This window comes from Netta rufina, assembly GCF_964035555.1.
Source record: "Netta rufina genome assembly, chromosome: 3".
Taxonomy (NCBI): Eukaryota; Metazoa; Chordata; class Aves; order Anseriformes; family Anatidae; genus Netta; species Netta rufina.
The window spans coordinates 67203502-67220197 of NC_140125.1; the positions used below are offsets into that span (position 1 = coordinate 67203502).

At 35.9% G+C, this 16696-nt stretch overlaps 1 protein-coding gene across 1 annotated transcript in view; it reads right to left on the reverse strand.

Annotated features, from left to right (window-relative positions):
- Positions 1-16696, reverse strand: part of MMS22L (MMS22 like, DNA repair protein) — a gene marked incomplete at its 3' end in the record, with an annotated part of 94624 nt that overhangs the window by 65873 nt on the left and 12055 nt on the right. The window contains exons 5-11 of the mRNA XM_084284741.1: positions 15339-15426; positions 15071-15248; positions 13879-13972; positions 11842-11972; positions 7785-7898; positions 6422-6601; positions 833-895 (exon numbers count right to left, since the gene is read on the reverse strand). Coding sequence (XP_084140867.1) covers positions 833-895; positions 6422-6601; positions 7785-7898; positions 11842-11972; positions 13879-13972; positions 15071-15248; positions 15339-15426 — 848 coding nt within the window. The remainder of the gene's footprint in view (positions 1-832; positions 896-6421; positions 6602-7784; positions 7899-11841; positions 11973-13878; positions 13973-15070; positions 15249-15338; positions 15427-16696) is intronic.

The window sequence follows — 16696 nt, forward strand, 5'->3', positions numbered from 1 at the left end:
TAAAAAAGAACTGATTCCTCTTCTGCTTTCAACAACAGAACTTTGCAGGATTTTTTCCATCTGAGACCAAATACAAAAATAAACATGTTTATTCTCATTTTAAGCATACACAAATTAAAGAAGTTATTTTTATAGGTGTTGCTGTTACCACATTTGCAATTTGTACCATGCAACTTCACAACAAATTTACAGAGCTGCAACGTAATATATTTAAAAACATGATGAACAGCATATTTAAAAGCATTTTAAAAGGAGGTCAATTCTGACCTCTGGGCCATGAAGCATTGCATTAACAGTTCTGCAGAAAGAAAAATGATAAGGTATGAAATGAGTGCTCAGAAACTAGAACCTTATCAGTAAGAGTTTGATTCAAGCCTGTAAGACAAATTGCTCAGCAAGGCAAGTCACCTTCCTGCTGTGATGAGGATATAGCTGAATTTTCAATGCAACCGACTATCTCCCTCATCATGTCTCTTCAACTTGATATCCTTACATTCAGTATCTGGTTTACATTTTCTAAGCATCCAGTTCTTATTCTGAATACATCTTGTCTGAGTAGCCATATACCTACCCTTCCAGGATAATTATCTTTTTCCTTTATCTGACAATTTAGCATCAAGCATAACCACTTTAAAGCAAGTGTAACTGCTAACAAGGAGGGAACCGTATACTGCCAGAGTTCAGATACGTCAAGGATGTTCATTTACCTCTGATAAAAACACTAGAATTCCAAAAATACACTTGTTAGTTGGTCTTTGTTTCATGCACTGTCTTTTCCAGAAAGCATCCCTGACACTTCCCATGTTCATTATTTCTTCCTTTACACACTCACCTGAACATCAGTGGATTTTTTAAGGAGTTCTTCCACAAACTTCCAATTGGATTCCTTCCGTTTCTGAAAAATAATGACTAGCAGCATGAAATAGTATTTGTATACCTCACAGGAATCATTATGTAATAATGCGAAAATAAGAGGATGAGAAATTTACAGAAATATTTCATTTCATGACAGCATATTTTAGTCACCACTGAAAACAGATTCTTTGCTTTATGAATGAATGTCCTAAAAATTAGATCTAAACAAAAACAACAAAACCTACCAAAATTCATATACCAAACAGACCAAAAATAAAGGGTATGCTGTTTTAACTGGTTTAATGTACTCATTTAGAATTCCAACCTTCATTTTTAGTAAAGAAGCAAAAACATTCAGACATTTTTGATTTGTATAAATAATGTCTTAAAATTTGTCTTTAACATTCCCTAGAAAGGAAGAGATAAGGAATAAAAAGAAGGAAAACATACAATCTTACTTCTCTTTTTTTTTTTCTCTTTTCAGTGAAAAACTACTTCTAACTCATTTTTCCCATGACAATCACAAAGGATTGTTTTGGCTAATTTAGTAAGGAATTGGTCAGGTAGCAATGACCTAGATAGAAAAAAAATCAGGGTAGGTCAAATATGGCCCACAATTCATATTTTTCAGCTTGGTAAGGCAGATAATTGCTCATTTGAATTAACTAGTCCATACTAGTAAAGTAAAAAAGTTGCATGGCAATATATATTGAAAAAAGAAGTTTTTCCAATTAAGGATATTTCCCAGGAAAATAAATAAAATGCAAGCCAGTCAACATACTTACCATTCTTAGCTACATCTAGATCACCCAGGAGTATCAAAAATCACCTCTTAGGTTCAGTTATGTATATAGGTTAGATAGATGATAGATGCTTGAAGTAGTACTTTTTTCATTGTCCTGCCTTACTCATTCCCTCCACTACTACAACTGTTAATCCTTTTATTTTGCAGATATCTGTCCTTTAAATGTCTTTACAGAGTTTATCATAAAGAGCATCTAATGCTTTGTTAATGTAAATATAATTACTTCCCAGCAGCAACACTACTGTCCCCTGTCCTCCTCCATTAACTACACTAGTTAATGCCATGGCTTGGTGACAATTCCACACAGGATTTCAGAGATTACTGAAAGAATTTTAAAGATCAACACTTTAAAAAGATACAGCAATATATGTGCAATGTAATTTGACTACTTAGTGGGTTTACAGTTTTGCACTACAAAAAAAAAATATTCTGGAAGACTGCTGATGTTAACAAGTCACAGTCTATAGACTGTTTATGGGACAAACGTGAATCAAAAAAGAGATCTGCAGAAAGTTGAACTGAAGCTGTGATTTCAGAAATCAGAAACTTCAGCAATATCAATTAAGGAGTTTCTACTGCTTTCTCCTCATCCTGCCCCCACAGATTTAACATGCCACTGCTCAGCTGTTCTGGTACTTCTGTTTGTGGGACCCAGTGTGAACCAGATCAGTGAACCAACCTAGAGCTTTAAGAGCTAAGTACAGAACAGAAACAGGAGGAGGATCTGAGCTAGGTCATACAACAGGGCCACAAATAATTGTGCCAGAACAGCAGAGGGTATATCACGCCTTGGGTGGTGTAAACAGGACTTCTTAAGCTGTTATTGATGCCACAGCCTTTGTATCATGAAACCACAGCTGAAATCCTGTCAGAAGGAAAAAACACTGCATCACTGCTTTGTGTTTTGACTGCTATAATTTCGAGACTGATATTGTGTGATTACCTACACAGTCCTACTGCAAACTCCAAGTAAAGTTAATTGACTGCTCAAAGGCCAGATTTATCAGAGATAAATGGATATTAAAGAATCACACTAAATGGCTACGAGACCTCTGGTTGACTGGAGCAGCCTGCTCAGAACATGCTTGTAGCACTCCCATAGCCCAAGGGCACACAAGTTACATGAAAGGTGTTTATAGCCACAGTTACAGCCCAGCTGCAGTATGCAGATCACCTTACAGGATCCTTGAGTAATTTAGGGCAAAATCCTGACACCGGCTGGAATTGATTACCAGAACGCACCCGGGTTCAGCCCAGACTCAGGAAAGAACAGCACCAACAACCTGCTGCACCCTTCTTGCAGCCTCAATTGTCTCTGCCTTTTAACAGACGTTTCATTCAAATCTCACTGCATTTACATCCTAACAGTATTCCCTGCTACCCTGGCAATATGGCATAGCAACTGTTTCAAAGCCGTTCTTGTCAGAGAGTGTGTAGAATCTGCATCTCTTAGTCCAAACCTGCTGGCTTACCATATCCCCCCTCCACCCTCAAAGAATCCTAAAATCAACAGAACCTGGAGACCTCACAGTAAGTAAAACTGCTCCTGAAACAAAAAACTTAAGCTGAGACCCTCTGGGTTCTCGGGGAGAAACTTCTGCAGAAGAAACTAACACCTGACTACCTGTAAGATCCATCCTAGGCTTCCCAGCTGGAAGTCCATGTTTGCATATCTTGCTATGCAGTCATTTCAAATTATTCAAAGGCAAGAATTCTTAGCCTCAAGTAATTCTGCCTATATTTCCCTAGCCCACGGTATATTGAAATTGACCCCTGCAATGTTCAGAAGTGGCAATTTTTCTCGTTGGGTCCCATCTGCTTTTTAAATCTTGCTTCTCAGAATAGTGAAGTGGAACCTGAATGTGGGGTTAGGGATAGAGACATACACCGTGCATCCCTAAGAACACAGAGGGAAAAATTTTCTAGCTGTGTGCCAGAAATTTTCTAGTTTTAAAAGTGGCTTCATGTGTATGAAATATATATTCAATATATATGAATCATTGCATATTTGAAATTACATTATATGAGCTAAAGGGGAAAAATAAAAAAGAAGCAAGTCTGAAACCTATTTAGAATTTTAAAAGCTTTCATAATAACCTCAAGGCCATGCAGACCACATTAAAAAATTGAAAGTCTTCCACAGATGACATAGGCTTAGAGGCAATTTTTGCTAGGGAGCACATGAATAACCATCATTATGACACATCACCCTCCCACCTCTGATCACAGTTAATTAAAAGAAAGCATGTGTCATGAAGCTATCACGTCAGATGTTTAACCAACAAAACAGGACTACACTGAGTCCTGATGTAATTCCACTGACTTCAACAAATTTATATCAAATTTTATCCTACTATCTTCAAAGGGTGTTTGAGGATGTATTTCATGGGAAGAAAAAGAAATTATTACCATCAACTATTTACGACAGATTACATTCTTGTTGCTGACAGGTTTGCTTTTTTTTTTTTTTTATAAGCCCCAGTAGCAGCAGAACAGGGAACCCTGGACAAACAACAAGATTTAAAAAAATGTGAGGCACAGCTAACAGTTTGAACATAAAGAGTATGGGAAACATCAAAAGAAGTGTGCACAGGATGGTCTCGTGATTTACAAATTGGGACTTGGAAATTCTCTTCTCCCAGATGGGCTCTAAGGAAAAAATATTGTTTAATCTTGGGCAAATCACTTCCTGTCAGTGCATCTCAGATTCTTACTTTAAAATAAGAACACCAGGAATCTTTTTTCCCCATTCAATGTCTGCTTGGCTTATTTAAATAATATAGTGCCTCAGGCAAAAAATAATCTCTCATGAGGCTAAATACATAGTATGTATCACTATGAGAGACGGGGAAAAAAAAAAACAATGATCAAAGTAAACAGTATCACTGCATTTTGATTAGAGCATAAAATACAAGGAACCCAAGATAAATGTCTCCTCCACACTAGTTTCTGTATTCAACCTGGGAATAACCTTTTCTCTCCATCTAAGTTCCTCTAATAAGCAAGGAGTGTAGTAATTCTATCCTCCCAATGTCCCTCTGAAACATACTATGGACTGTGGTTCCTCCCACCCCAGTACCGTAGGATCCTAAAGGATCTGTCAACCCACAAGTAGCAGAAATTGTATGTTCACCAGAACTTCTAGCCAACAGAGATAGTTATGAGTTTTCTAACTAAATATTCAACCACCGAGCTACTCCACCTTCCCTATCACTTTTTTTGCTTTTGATATTTCAGGAAGTTTGTAAGATAAGAATCAATTAAAGTAATATTTAATTAGAAAGTTTAATTTGATCTAGGATTGAAAGCATTCACAGAAGTACAACATGTCAACATTCTTCATACACTGTTTATATACTAATGCTTTTAAAAACCTAAAGATTGCACGGGGGAGGAAAAGATATAATAAAATAAATTGATCAACCGATGTGACCTTACTCTTCCCTTTGCATAGGTCTGCAGTTCATAAACATGTTTCAAGGTTTTAATCCTCCATCCTATGTTAAAATGGGAAACATTTTTGAAATCTTAGTAAATATTTTAGGAGAAAAAGGGTGTACGACCTATACATTTTTAATAGACATAATTAAATTAGAAATAATAAAAGACACTCCATAAGAAACTTAGAGCTAATGCTTAGGTAACTGGGGAAATCCAGCTGAAATGCAAAATAAACACACAAAACAACAAACCAGCTACATTTCTGGGTCTTCAGCTATCTCTAGCTTCTAGTCAGCTCCCTCTATAGTCTATTAAGGAAAATTGGCAGTTTTCATACCACTCAAAACAGATGAATTGCCTCAGTAAGTGCCCTTTTCCTTCTAAATTAATGATTACAAAGTTAAAACTAGACAGGATGAATCCCAGACGGAGAGACTGAAAAAAGAGTTGAGGTTTACATGCTCCAAAACTGCAGAAAACTACAGTGAGGTCCATGCAAGAATTTGATGCACCAGTACCAAAGTGTAACCTCACATACAACTTACAGACATGCAAGAATGGCATGCACAGGTCTTACCTAGGCCCTTCCCAGAATACATGGCAATGTCAAGTCCCTCACAACAAAATTCTCAGAAAAGAAATCAATAATCATGGTCTAGCCTAGTTCAGCTGGAAGGAAAAGCTAAGACCATGCCCTAAAGGTAAATGTCTTGCCGTTTACTGCCAGGAGCTTGAACTTAACAGTTTTTAAACAGTGTCTGCCAGTACCAGACATCACAGAAAATTAAGCTATGTGCATATATGCATGTCAACATGCCAATGTTGTGATGTAAAGAGAATACAATTAGCCAGACTAGAATTTATCCAGAACAGAGCTACCACTCCCCCCCATCAAAGTGGCATTACCAACTACACAGTTAATGTTTGAGGTTTATATTTCACACAGTACAATCTAATGTGCTCAGTTCCTAGAACAGCAAACTCAGTGAAGCATTTATGCTACAGGCAGACAGTCTTAAAACACACACTACATCATTAAATATATGTGCTAGCAACTAGCACAGATTTTTCAAGTTTCCTTAATACAGTAACCTACTGAATATCTGGTGTATGAAATATGTCAAGGGCTACTGGACTGCTTAGTGACTTGTACAAAGTGCTTTTTAATATTACCAACGTTGAAGGATTTCATTTAAACAAACGTGAAAAATCCTTTAAAACAACATCAACTGTTTTCTGTCAACAAAAATAACCAAGCAAAGTTTGAGACCTAAATAAAATACTGTAACTTTGAGTTATTTAGAAAAAAAGCATACTCACCTTTTCATCTAGATCTCCATTACGGTCAAACTGGTAGAGTGATGCCAGATGAGTAATAATCCACCAGCTAAAGCTCAATGGGTCTTTACACTGAACTGTTTCAAAAACAGATTTCCTTTCAGAACCACTTGGTCTTTCAAAGATATTCTTTAGATTTTTGTTCACCAAGCTCCAGAAACACTGTAGAAAATCCAAAAATAAACTGTTCCATAAAAATGGAACTGGGTTGAATGCTAAAGCCTACCTTAATAATGTTCTCCACAATACTGTCATTTTTTATTTTATTTATTTATTTATTTATTTATTTATTTATTTACAGAAAACAAGCAACGTGACAGTCATTTAAAGGAAATAACAGAGACTAGTGTTCAGCATTACAAGAGAAAACCTGGAGCTATTTTAGGATGCTTTCCCTCGAATACCAGTAGAGAGCAATGTGAAAGTAAAACCTTTGGTCACAAGGAAGACACTTCACAGGCAAAATTAAGAGCGTATGGAATGACAATGAAGAGAGGATCACCAGGTTTGTACTCATGACAGCTCATAGTAGAGTTCATTAATGAATACTTGAAATAACAGATTTTTGAAAAACTCTTAGTCCCAAACTAACCTAACAAAGAAAGAGAGAGTAGTAAATAGTAGAGAATCCATCTGGAAGATAGCAAACTGAGGTTCAAATTCCTTGCTTTGTTCAAAGTCAGTCCGTTACAATACTGATAAACTGATTAATCTCTTTGGCTCAGACTCCTATTTATATCATATTATGTCTTCCTACAGACTGTACCCATCTTCCCTAATTATGCAAAACCTCTCTGGAACTTCTTTGCACTTCCATTTCAACCACCTGAGCTGGGTGATGCTACAATTACAAGCATCAAAATCCAAGTCGTTCTCTTTTATAGGTAGTTCAGGTACAGGTATCAAAGACAGGAACATGGGCTAGATCAATCATTAGTCTGCTGTACTTACATTTCTAATACCTGGAGATAAATCATTGTGTGATATAATACATAAATTGCAAAAGATTAATAAAAATGTGTAAAGATGTTTTCTTTTCCAACATGTCCTACTATACAGCTTTCAGTCTGCTCCTTCACATTCCTTAGTACAAGTAGCTACCAAGTTTAACAGTACCTTAGGCCATAATCAAATAGTATACTGCAAACCTAGAGTCAGGACTTGATGCACATTAGAGAACGTGTCCTAAAGCATCACCATGAGCATGCACTCCTTCTAAAGCAAAAATGAAGTTCAGTTCTATTGTCAGATATGTGAACTAGTGCACTCAGGGCAGTTTGGGAACATTTGGCAACTACACTGCATATGTAACGTGAATGCATATGTAACAGTATTCTTCGATTACCTCTGTGTGAGACCCTTTATTTCTGAAGTCCAGAAGCTGTATAAGTAGAATCCACAATTCTTTAATGCAGATACAGGGATAATGGTGACTAGTAAGAGCCTCAGAAGGTCTCACCTAAAAGACAGTATGTAATACAACAATTCAGAGAAATATTATTTTTGAAGTTGCGTTTTATGTACCAATATTTCCTGTTTCCTGTACACACACACACTTTTTTTCCCCCCAGTTAAATAATATGGATACAATTACAGATTGGAAAGCGCATTATCCCATTAACAGTCAAAAGACATCTCTCATACTACAAAGACTGTTTCCTGATTTTACATACATTATAGGTTGTACTATTTCTTAGTTTCTTCTGAGCCACTTTCAAACATTATTTAATGCAATGAAAATGGCTTTCTGAAGCCTAAATGAAAAGGAATTGCAATACTGTTTCGTTCTCTGACAGTAGGGAAAAGCATAAATGATTGATTAGATTTTCTTGATGTTTTGGGGAAGATAAGAGAAAGATTTCAAATGATTTAATAGCTATTATTGTTGTTATTTTTAACTGAAAAATCCTTAATGACTAGGCATAATGCTACTAGAATATGTTTTTGTTGGCATGAGGATGTTAATGTTCCCACAACATTTCACAAAATCTGCTTTTCGGTAAATTTACTGCAAGGCATTCTTTTAATATGCAGAAAACAGCATATTTCAAGTCATGTACGTTATTTGATTACTATTCCATATTTAACAAAATTCACTCAGACTGATGCATTTCAAATGCAAAGCTGTCTTCTTGTGATTCATCTTTCAGTTTTACATTCCCCGAATTGTGAAACAAAATAAGCAAAACAGCTAAAGGAAGTGCTAAATACACGAACATTCTCTCTACGCTTCAATGTTTTTAAGATCTACCAGCACTGTATTTAAAATAATCATAGTATAGACAAAACTTTTACTTACTTAGGACCCACGAATCTACTGTGCTGTATTCAGAGAGAGTAAAAAAAAGGTGCAAAAAACTTTGCTTAAGGAACATAGTTCAGTACATTTTACCTTCAGCAGGGACAAAATGCCAGAAATGTAGTAAGAAAAGAGTAAGACAAATCAGCTTAAACTCATTTTATCCCAAAACAGTCAGTACTCCAAGTTTGAACAGTAAACCTACATCCCTTTTAAACCAATAGAGGGGAATGGACGCCTAGAGAGACCCATTCATCTAACACACTGCAAGATGAAAAACTGTTGCTATACTTTCATGACAAATAAAAGGAGTCTAGGGGTCTAGCCAACTAATTCCTAGACACCTAAATCTGATGCGTTGAATCTTGGATTTTTATATCTTCTTGCTCTCCCTGCTCCATTCATGCACAACTGTTCTCATATCACACTGGGACTTAAAATCATTTCTGGGTTTGGCAACCTAACAGTGTAAATTAAAAATTAAATCAAAATACGCAATGCCAATAACAGTAGAAGCTGTGTGAAAGAGACATTACAGAAGTGGGAGTGAATGAATAAAAACGGCATTCACAATTAGAAGAACAAGTATATCACCAGTCTCAACTTCTGTTTCAAATCTGCATAATATTCTATAAGTATACAGACTTTTTATTCATCATTCACCTTTAGAGTAATATATTTGCAACGACTGTTTTCATACAGTTCCAAATTAGATTTAAATACTGTAACACTTAATTATAAATATGATTTTATATGTATTTAACATATAAATTACATTTCATATGTATTAAATAAATGTAACAATTTGTTTTTTGATAACAAATCCTGCTTACCCCATGAAATTGTCAGGGTGGACCCAGCATCAATTTAAGAATCTCATGAGACCAAGACTGGAATATTTTAAATAATTCTATTATTCACATTCCACATTTGCCACTTAGAGTTTTTCATATGCCTATGCCTCCACATGCTTCTAGCTAAAGATCTATTATGGGAATCCCTCAATAACCTAAATTAATCTTATGTAAATATTATCTTGAGAATAATCATCAGAGAGACCAGTAAAGTCTATCAAAAATTCATTATTTAACTGCTAACTTCCCAAAACTGAAGCAGCCTCAAAAATACTCTGGCTATGACTCACCAGCAATGAGATCCCTCAGAAGGGAACAGCCTGCATATTGCAGATGCACTCTAACACCAGGGAATTTTATGGAAGTATTAGGTACACAACCTGTCTTACAAGTTAAGAGTTTTAGGCCTTTTACCTTGAGTTATTGCAGCAATTTGTACCTACTACTGTGCTTTTCTACAGGACAGCAGGATCTCTTCTGCAAGATGTGCAGTATATGACCAGGATAGATATGGCTAGTAGTATCAAAGCCATATTATATATAATCAAAGCCACATTATATAGAAATCTCAGTTATCCTTTGTTTAACCCATATGGCTTCATTCAGAGATAGTCTGGATCTCCTCTTGCAACATCAGGAGTTCAATATCTTGGTAAGAATGGCAAATTGTGGTAAACTTGGGGTAATACAGCTCTGGTGCCAGGGATGTGCTGCTGAGAATAGAAAGAAGGAATATATATGTCTCTGCCAAATGTATCTCAGGGCACAATGAGCTCAGCATGTGATCCTTGTCAAGTGTCTTGACACTACAACTCCCCAAAACACAGATTTGAAAACGAGTATAAAGGATTGGTGTTTATGTCCCACCTTCCAAGAATACTCACAAATGCTACAAGCTGTGCTTCTGAATATTCTCAGCCCAAAGCTTAAGGCATGTTTTAGTGATGAGCTGACATTGTCATCTATTATGGGTCTCAGTTGCATTTTCAACAGTTTTGAGGAACATTACATCCATTACTGGATTGCAGCAACAACCGCATACTAGAGGAGGAACTAAAGGCCACTAGAACAGGCACCAGCTGAAGAGGGGTTATCCAGCACACGTCCAAGCTCCACTTCAGAAATCAATCTCAAATGTAACTAGTTTAAGATATGCAGCCCAATCCTAGGGAGAGCTGAAGAAAAACAATCTTCTGTCTTTGTAATGTGGCGCTGTGGAAGTAGGATGAATCTGTCATTTTAAACATGTGGCATTTCAAAGCATCAAGCACAACGGTCAACAGATACTACTTGAATCTTCCTTTAAAAAATTTACTCTCATCTATTTGACTTTTGAGAGGGGGAGGAGGTTGCAGTATTATCTGATAATTTAATAGATTAAAACAGATTTTAAAACGTAAGACAACTCTCTCCAGAGATAGTTTAAAAGAACAGTTATCAAATGCTGCTACAGCTATTTTCCCACTGACTCCATAAATGGCAATATGAAATAAAGGGGAGTCCATTTTTCACGTCTGTGTACCAGGAAAATTATAAATTATATAGTGGTCACTGCTACTTGGAGGTCTCAGTTCAGTCCTGTATTCACAGATCACGCATGTCTATCTAAAGAAGGTTTCAACACAGTCAGGGAAGATTGCACAGCTCTTTTACTAGCTGATATATGGAGCTATTATGAGTTTCTAGCTTTCGAGTGCTCAAAACAAGCAAGAAAAACACTGCAGCTAAAGAAGGAAAGAAAAAAAAAAAGTTTTCCCTTGACAAACGTAAAAGAGCTGTCAGAGAAAGATGAGGTTGTAGAAACGGGAGAAATGTAACAATAAATTGTAATATGACATTCTGTAAATGTCCAGTTAACTTACTGCCAGGATTACAGTTATTCTTTTTGTTCCTGTTGAGAGTTTGAAAAGTTTTTTTTTTCATCTATAGCTCTAAACCTTTTAGACTGTGCCATGTTTGGCATTAAACCTGGAACACTGAACTTATGAAATGTGGCACTCACTTCTGCTCTGTACACAGTGCATTTCAATAGTACTCCCTCATTCAACTGCCAGATGGTCATGAATAAATATAACACAATTTGAGCTCCTAACAAATAACACTCTTTAAAACATGGAGATATTAAGCCATACATAACATTTAAAACTTAGCAGTAAGAAGTCATCTATGCATTGGTACAATATCTAATTCACATGTATCCTGAAAGAAGTATCTAACTACCCATGTCCTATATAAAAGAAAAAAGTTACCTTCATATACTTGTTGATGGACAAGCTTATTAAATCAGATATAAGATTTCCACAGTGTGTTTCAAATAAACTGCTACTGGTTAAATTCTCTCCAGTTAGATTTATGAAATTGTTAGCATACACAACTTGTCCTAAAAAATAAACAAATAAATAAATAAATAAATAAATTACATCTATTTAGTTAAGAAAGACATGATTTGTTTCCTATCCTATATATCTTAGGATTGGTTTGCTGAGCTGTATGTAATTTTAATTTACAAACTCATTTGGAAATCCTCGTCCAGTGTAAATTCAAGCTAATCCTTTCATTACTACACTTAAGTCTGATATTATTCTGGTTGACAGTTGAATAGTTTGGCATTTTACAGCCTTTAATTGGTACAGTTTTGCAGGGACCAGTGCGCATGTTCTGAAATCACAACATGTTTTGCAGATATGCAAGTTGATGACAAACAATTCTAGAGAGGTCTAACACTTTCCTTAGGATGTGTTGATGTAAAAAGCTGGCATGATCACATTCCAGCTTCAGCATTTGTAGACATTAACACAGATAAAAAGGTAAAGTTAAGAGGCTATGAGATCTTATCTCCCAAGTTTTCCAATGGTACAACTCCCTTGACATCACGGGAACAGAAGATACATAGAACTTCAGAAGATACAGAACAGAAGATACATAGAACTGTAGTTTATTTTTGGAAATGCAGGGTGAAGCCCCAAATCCACAACCTTGCCACTGGTCTCAGCAGCACGAAGTTCCCATTCAGCATGCTTTACAGAATGAGATGAGAACCTAAGGAATTCTACAAGGTACACAGAATACAAGACAAAATAATACACACAGACACATCTTGACTAGTGAATTTTGTTGTTAAAAAGCACGATCTTTCTGTTACAGAAATGGATTACTACATTACTGCTCAGAACTTTACCTAGAAATAAATACAGAATTCTGGAGGACAAATTACATACAACAGTCTGCCTATCCCTTCTCTAAAAGGTCCCCAAAAGGGGACCCCAATCAAACATAAAGAGAAACCTGGAAGTTTTATAGAACAGCCAATCCATACATTCTCCAGAAACAGGCATGCAAAATCAATGAAAATGCATGAAGCTAAGGAAGGCTGTGTTCTGAATGTACTCAAAGCTCATGAAAGCTAACCTGAGTTTCCATACCATTAGTTTGGCTAAACATACAATGCTTTCTTTTCAAACCTCAAGGTCACTTCAACTGTAGCAATTCCTTTACAGAAATTATATAGATAATTTATAATAATGAGGGTGTTTGTTGCAGTGGTACTGATTACAGGAGAAAACATATTTTTGTGATTTTGCTAGCATGGAGATGAACAATACACATAATTATCACAAAGAAAATAATGTTCACTTCTGTATTTTAAGAATTTTTCTTCAGCCACCAAACTACTGCAATTGCTTTCTGTGATTTTTTCTATAGTTTCTATAAACAACTACTTTTTGCCATTTTAAAGCCCAATAAGTTTTTTGTTGTTGTTGTTGGTTGGCTGTTTTTAAACAAAGTCCTCTGACTAAGGTTTCTTCCTTTGTCCAGTATTTTTTTAGTGTAGTATATAGTTAGCAATGTAGATTCTCTGTTCTGGTCCATCCTTTGAAACTCTTCCTACATTGTTCGTATCAAACTGTTGTTCACTGTTAAAAATGCTTTTTACAATATATTTGCAATTTCAAAAGGTGTCTTGCTATTAAATACTTAGTACATTGCAAACATAAGTCAAGAACAAGCTTTGTAATCTTGGTCAAGTTTTGATAGAAGAAATCCCTAATATTATTCCATTTAATTTGAGCTACATGTAGGGAAGTTTAATGAAACCAAGATACACAGGCCAAACATTTCATAAGATTCACAAAATCAAACCTACCTTCACCAAACTTGAATTTAGCCAATTAAAGCTATGCTTAAGAACTACTACAAGTAGGAAATTGTTCTGGACAAATTAAGATGAGAAATCTAAATCCATCATACATACAAGAATAAGTTCAAGAAAAATATTGTATACTTACTCATCATTTTTTCACCTAGTACATGAAGAATTTCCAGCACTAGCCAATGGATATCTAAGTGAAGGTGTAATAAATGCCATGATGGTGGAAAGATCTGTGATTGAGAATAAACACGTTTATTTGTAACTTTTCTTTAGTGAATTCTGGACTCTGTACTAAGACAGACAAAAAGCGGGCATATATTTTGCCTGCAGTAAACATTATGGATATATATGAGCAAATAGACTATAACATATAAACATGTCATTCAGTTAAAAGAATAAAAAAAGAAACCTTCATGACAACCTTCTCTGTAGAGGATGCCTGTGAAGTCTTTAATATGATCTAAACTACAATTTAAACAGTGTCTTGATTCAGGCTTGACAGATTAAAACTAGTTATTTTTTCCTTTCCAGAAAAAAAAAAAAAACCTTTACTTTAGCAGTGTGTGTGCTACCTGATAGCACACACACTGTTAAAGTAAAGTATGCTCTTAAAGTAATTTCAAAATTTCACTACTCTCTTCCTTAAAGATTGACTGAAATTACCGTTTCTTTCGTTAGCTCAACAGTGGACCTATTGACAAACTAAATGAACAGAAAGATTTACAATGCTGCTGGTCAGTGGATTGTTCCTCTCTAGATATAAGCTTATGAAATCTAAGATTGAAATTCCCTTTTTCTTTTTTGAAAACATTAATTAATTATATATATGCACAAATCTTAGTGGGGTAATACTTTACTTGCATTCAATACTGCAGTTGCTTAACTTCCATTTCTGCACTTTTCTTCTTTATATGCACACTCTTTCCCTACTTTGAATCACATTTCAGAATGTATTCTTAAGAAATACGCCTCCTACCAGGAAGTTCAGAAATTCTAGCCATTATCAAGGACATATAGTGAGGAATTTTTTAAACATGCTACGCTAACTCAAGCCTATATATTTGCCTGTATTATCATTTCTATAAGGCAGGAATAACTGCAAAAGCTATTCAAATATAAAAATAATTTTTACAAAGCAACATAAAATCCAGAGCTCATTAGGTGTGCTAGCCAAGTATGGGATGACATTTAGTTTATAAAGTGACAAAGGAAGAAAACATAAATCATAATTCTAATTTGAAAAAAGACTAATTTCTATTCAGACAAAATTAATCAAACTGAATACGTACTCCCACAAAACAAAATTAAAAATTATAAAAGCTATCAACCTTTGCCTGGTGTTGAATAGTGAATGCTGCCAGGACATTACTAGGGAGTTCACAAAGGTGCCCAATGTGCAGGGTCAAAGTATGAAGCTCTTCCACCAACAGTGATGGTAACTGGGCTTCTAGTTCTTCATATGGGTGGAGTACTCCATCACTATCCACTTTAGGGGGTTCCAGATACCTGAACACACACACACACATAATCAGAAAATGGGTAAGATGCAGCTATAAAAAGCTTAGAAAATAAATTAGTAAATTGTGCATGTCTCACCTGAAGATGAAAACTTTCACATAATGCAAAAACTCAATACACTGACGCCTGATGCCCTCTGCTTCAGAGTGCAAGTTTGCAGCTTGACCTGAAGTAAAAGAGATCAATAGCTTAGATCAGATGTGGCCACACTTTGACCCATGTATCGTGCATTCCCCACAGGAATTAAAACAGACCAGTAAAAAACCACACTTTTCTGAAACCAACCTGGGAGGTGCCTGGTGGCAAACACCCAATTCCAAATGCCATCTTGCCAGAGTGAGCCATCCCTTATCTTACTATCTCGGACACATATGCCCATACAAAGGCAAAAGAAAACATCCAAACCAAGGACAAGCAGGGACAAGGAATCAGTGCTAGAACAAACCATTCAGCCCTACTGCCCAGCTCCATGTCTGCTTCCAAGAGACCTTTAAAAAATTTAAGTATGAAGCGATTTCTCAAAATCCTTTTCTCCTAGGGAAACTCATAAGCATAACATTATTTGGAAACATGCTTTGTAACTTCTCTTCCTAAGAAGAGTTGCACAGTGCCTTAAGATGTGTGAAGCTAAGATTCTTTCATTCACAATCCTGTATCCTGCCTTTCATTTGTAGCTCTGTACACCATTGTTTAGTTATTGTGGCTGCCTCGCAATTCCACTTGCTTCTCCGCCTCTTTCCCCACACCTTGTTTTCTAGCTTTCAGCATTTATTACAGAAAAATAAAACTGATGCATAACAAGGTAAATATAGTCTTTTAAATACCCAATAACAACTGCCCGATAATGTATATACATAAATGCCTAGTAACCAGTCAGCCTGCAACACTTGTACCTGATTAAGCACAACGCAATCATTGTTAAGAGCCCCATGAATGGGAACAGCAAAAAAGTATTTTGAGAAGACCCTAGTGAAAACTGTATAGCACTAGAGAAGAAGCAGGGCAAAACCTCTTTGCTGCCTTCTTCACTCAATTGCATATCCAGGGGAAGGCAATCCAATTTGCTCCTCTAGCCAGATGACCACTGGGGAGTTTTCCCTTCGCTTTTCTTGCTTGTTCTCTCCCTTGTTTCTTCCCACCTGCCACAAGGTAACTTTGAAATTCAGATATGCCACTTGCTATGGACCCCACAAACAAGGCTTTCTGCATATATGTCCATCTCAGCATCTTTTGTGCATCAGCACTCACTGAGAAAGTACAGCAAATTAACTGGCACAAGGACCATAATATTCCAGTGTAGAGCTCACCACTACCTGACAGAAGCATCTACTGTGGTAACAAACCACAATTTTAGTGCACCAAATCACTCTCTTCAAATGGAAATATTTATAGATATTACTGCCACTATATAGCAATTACAATTATTTTATCTTTGA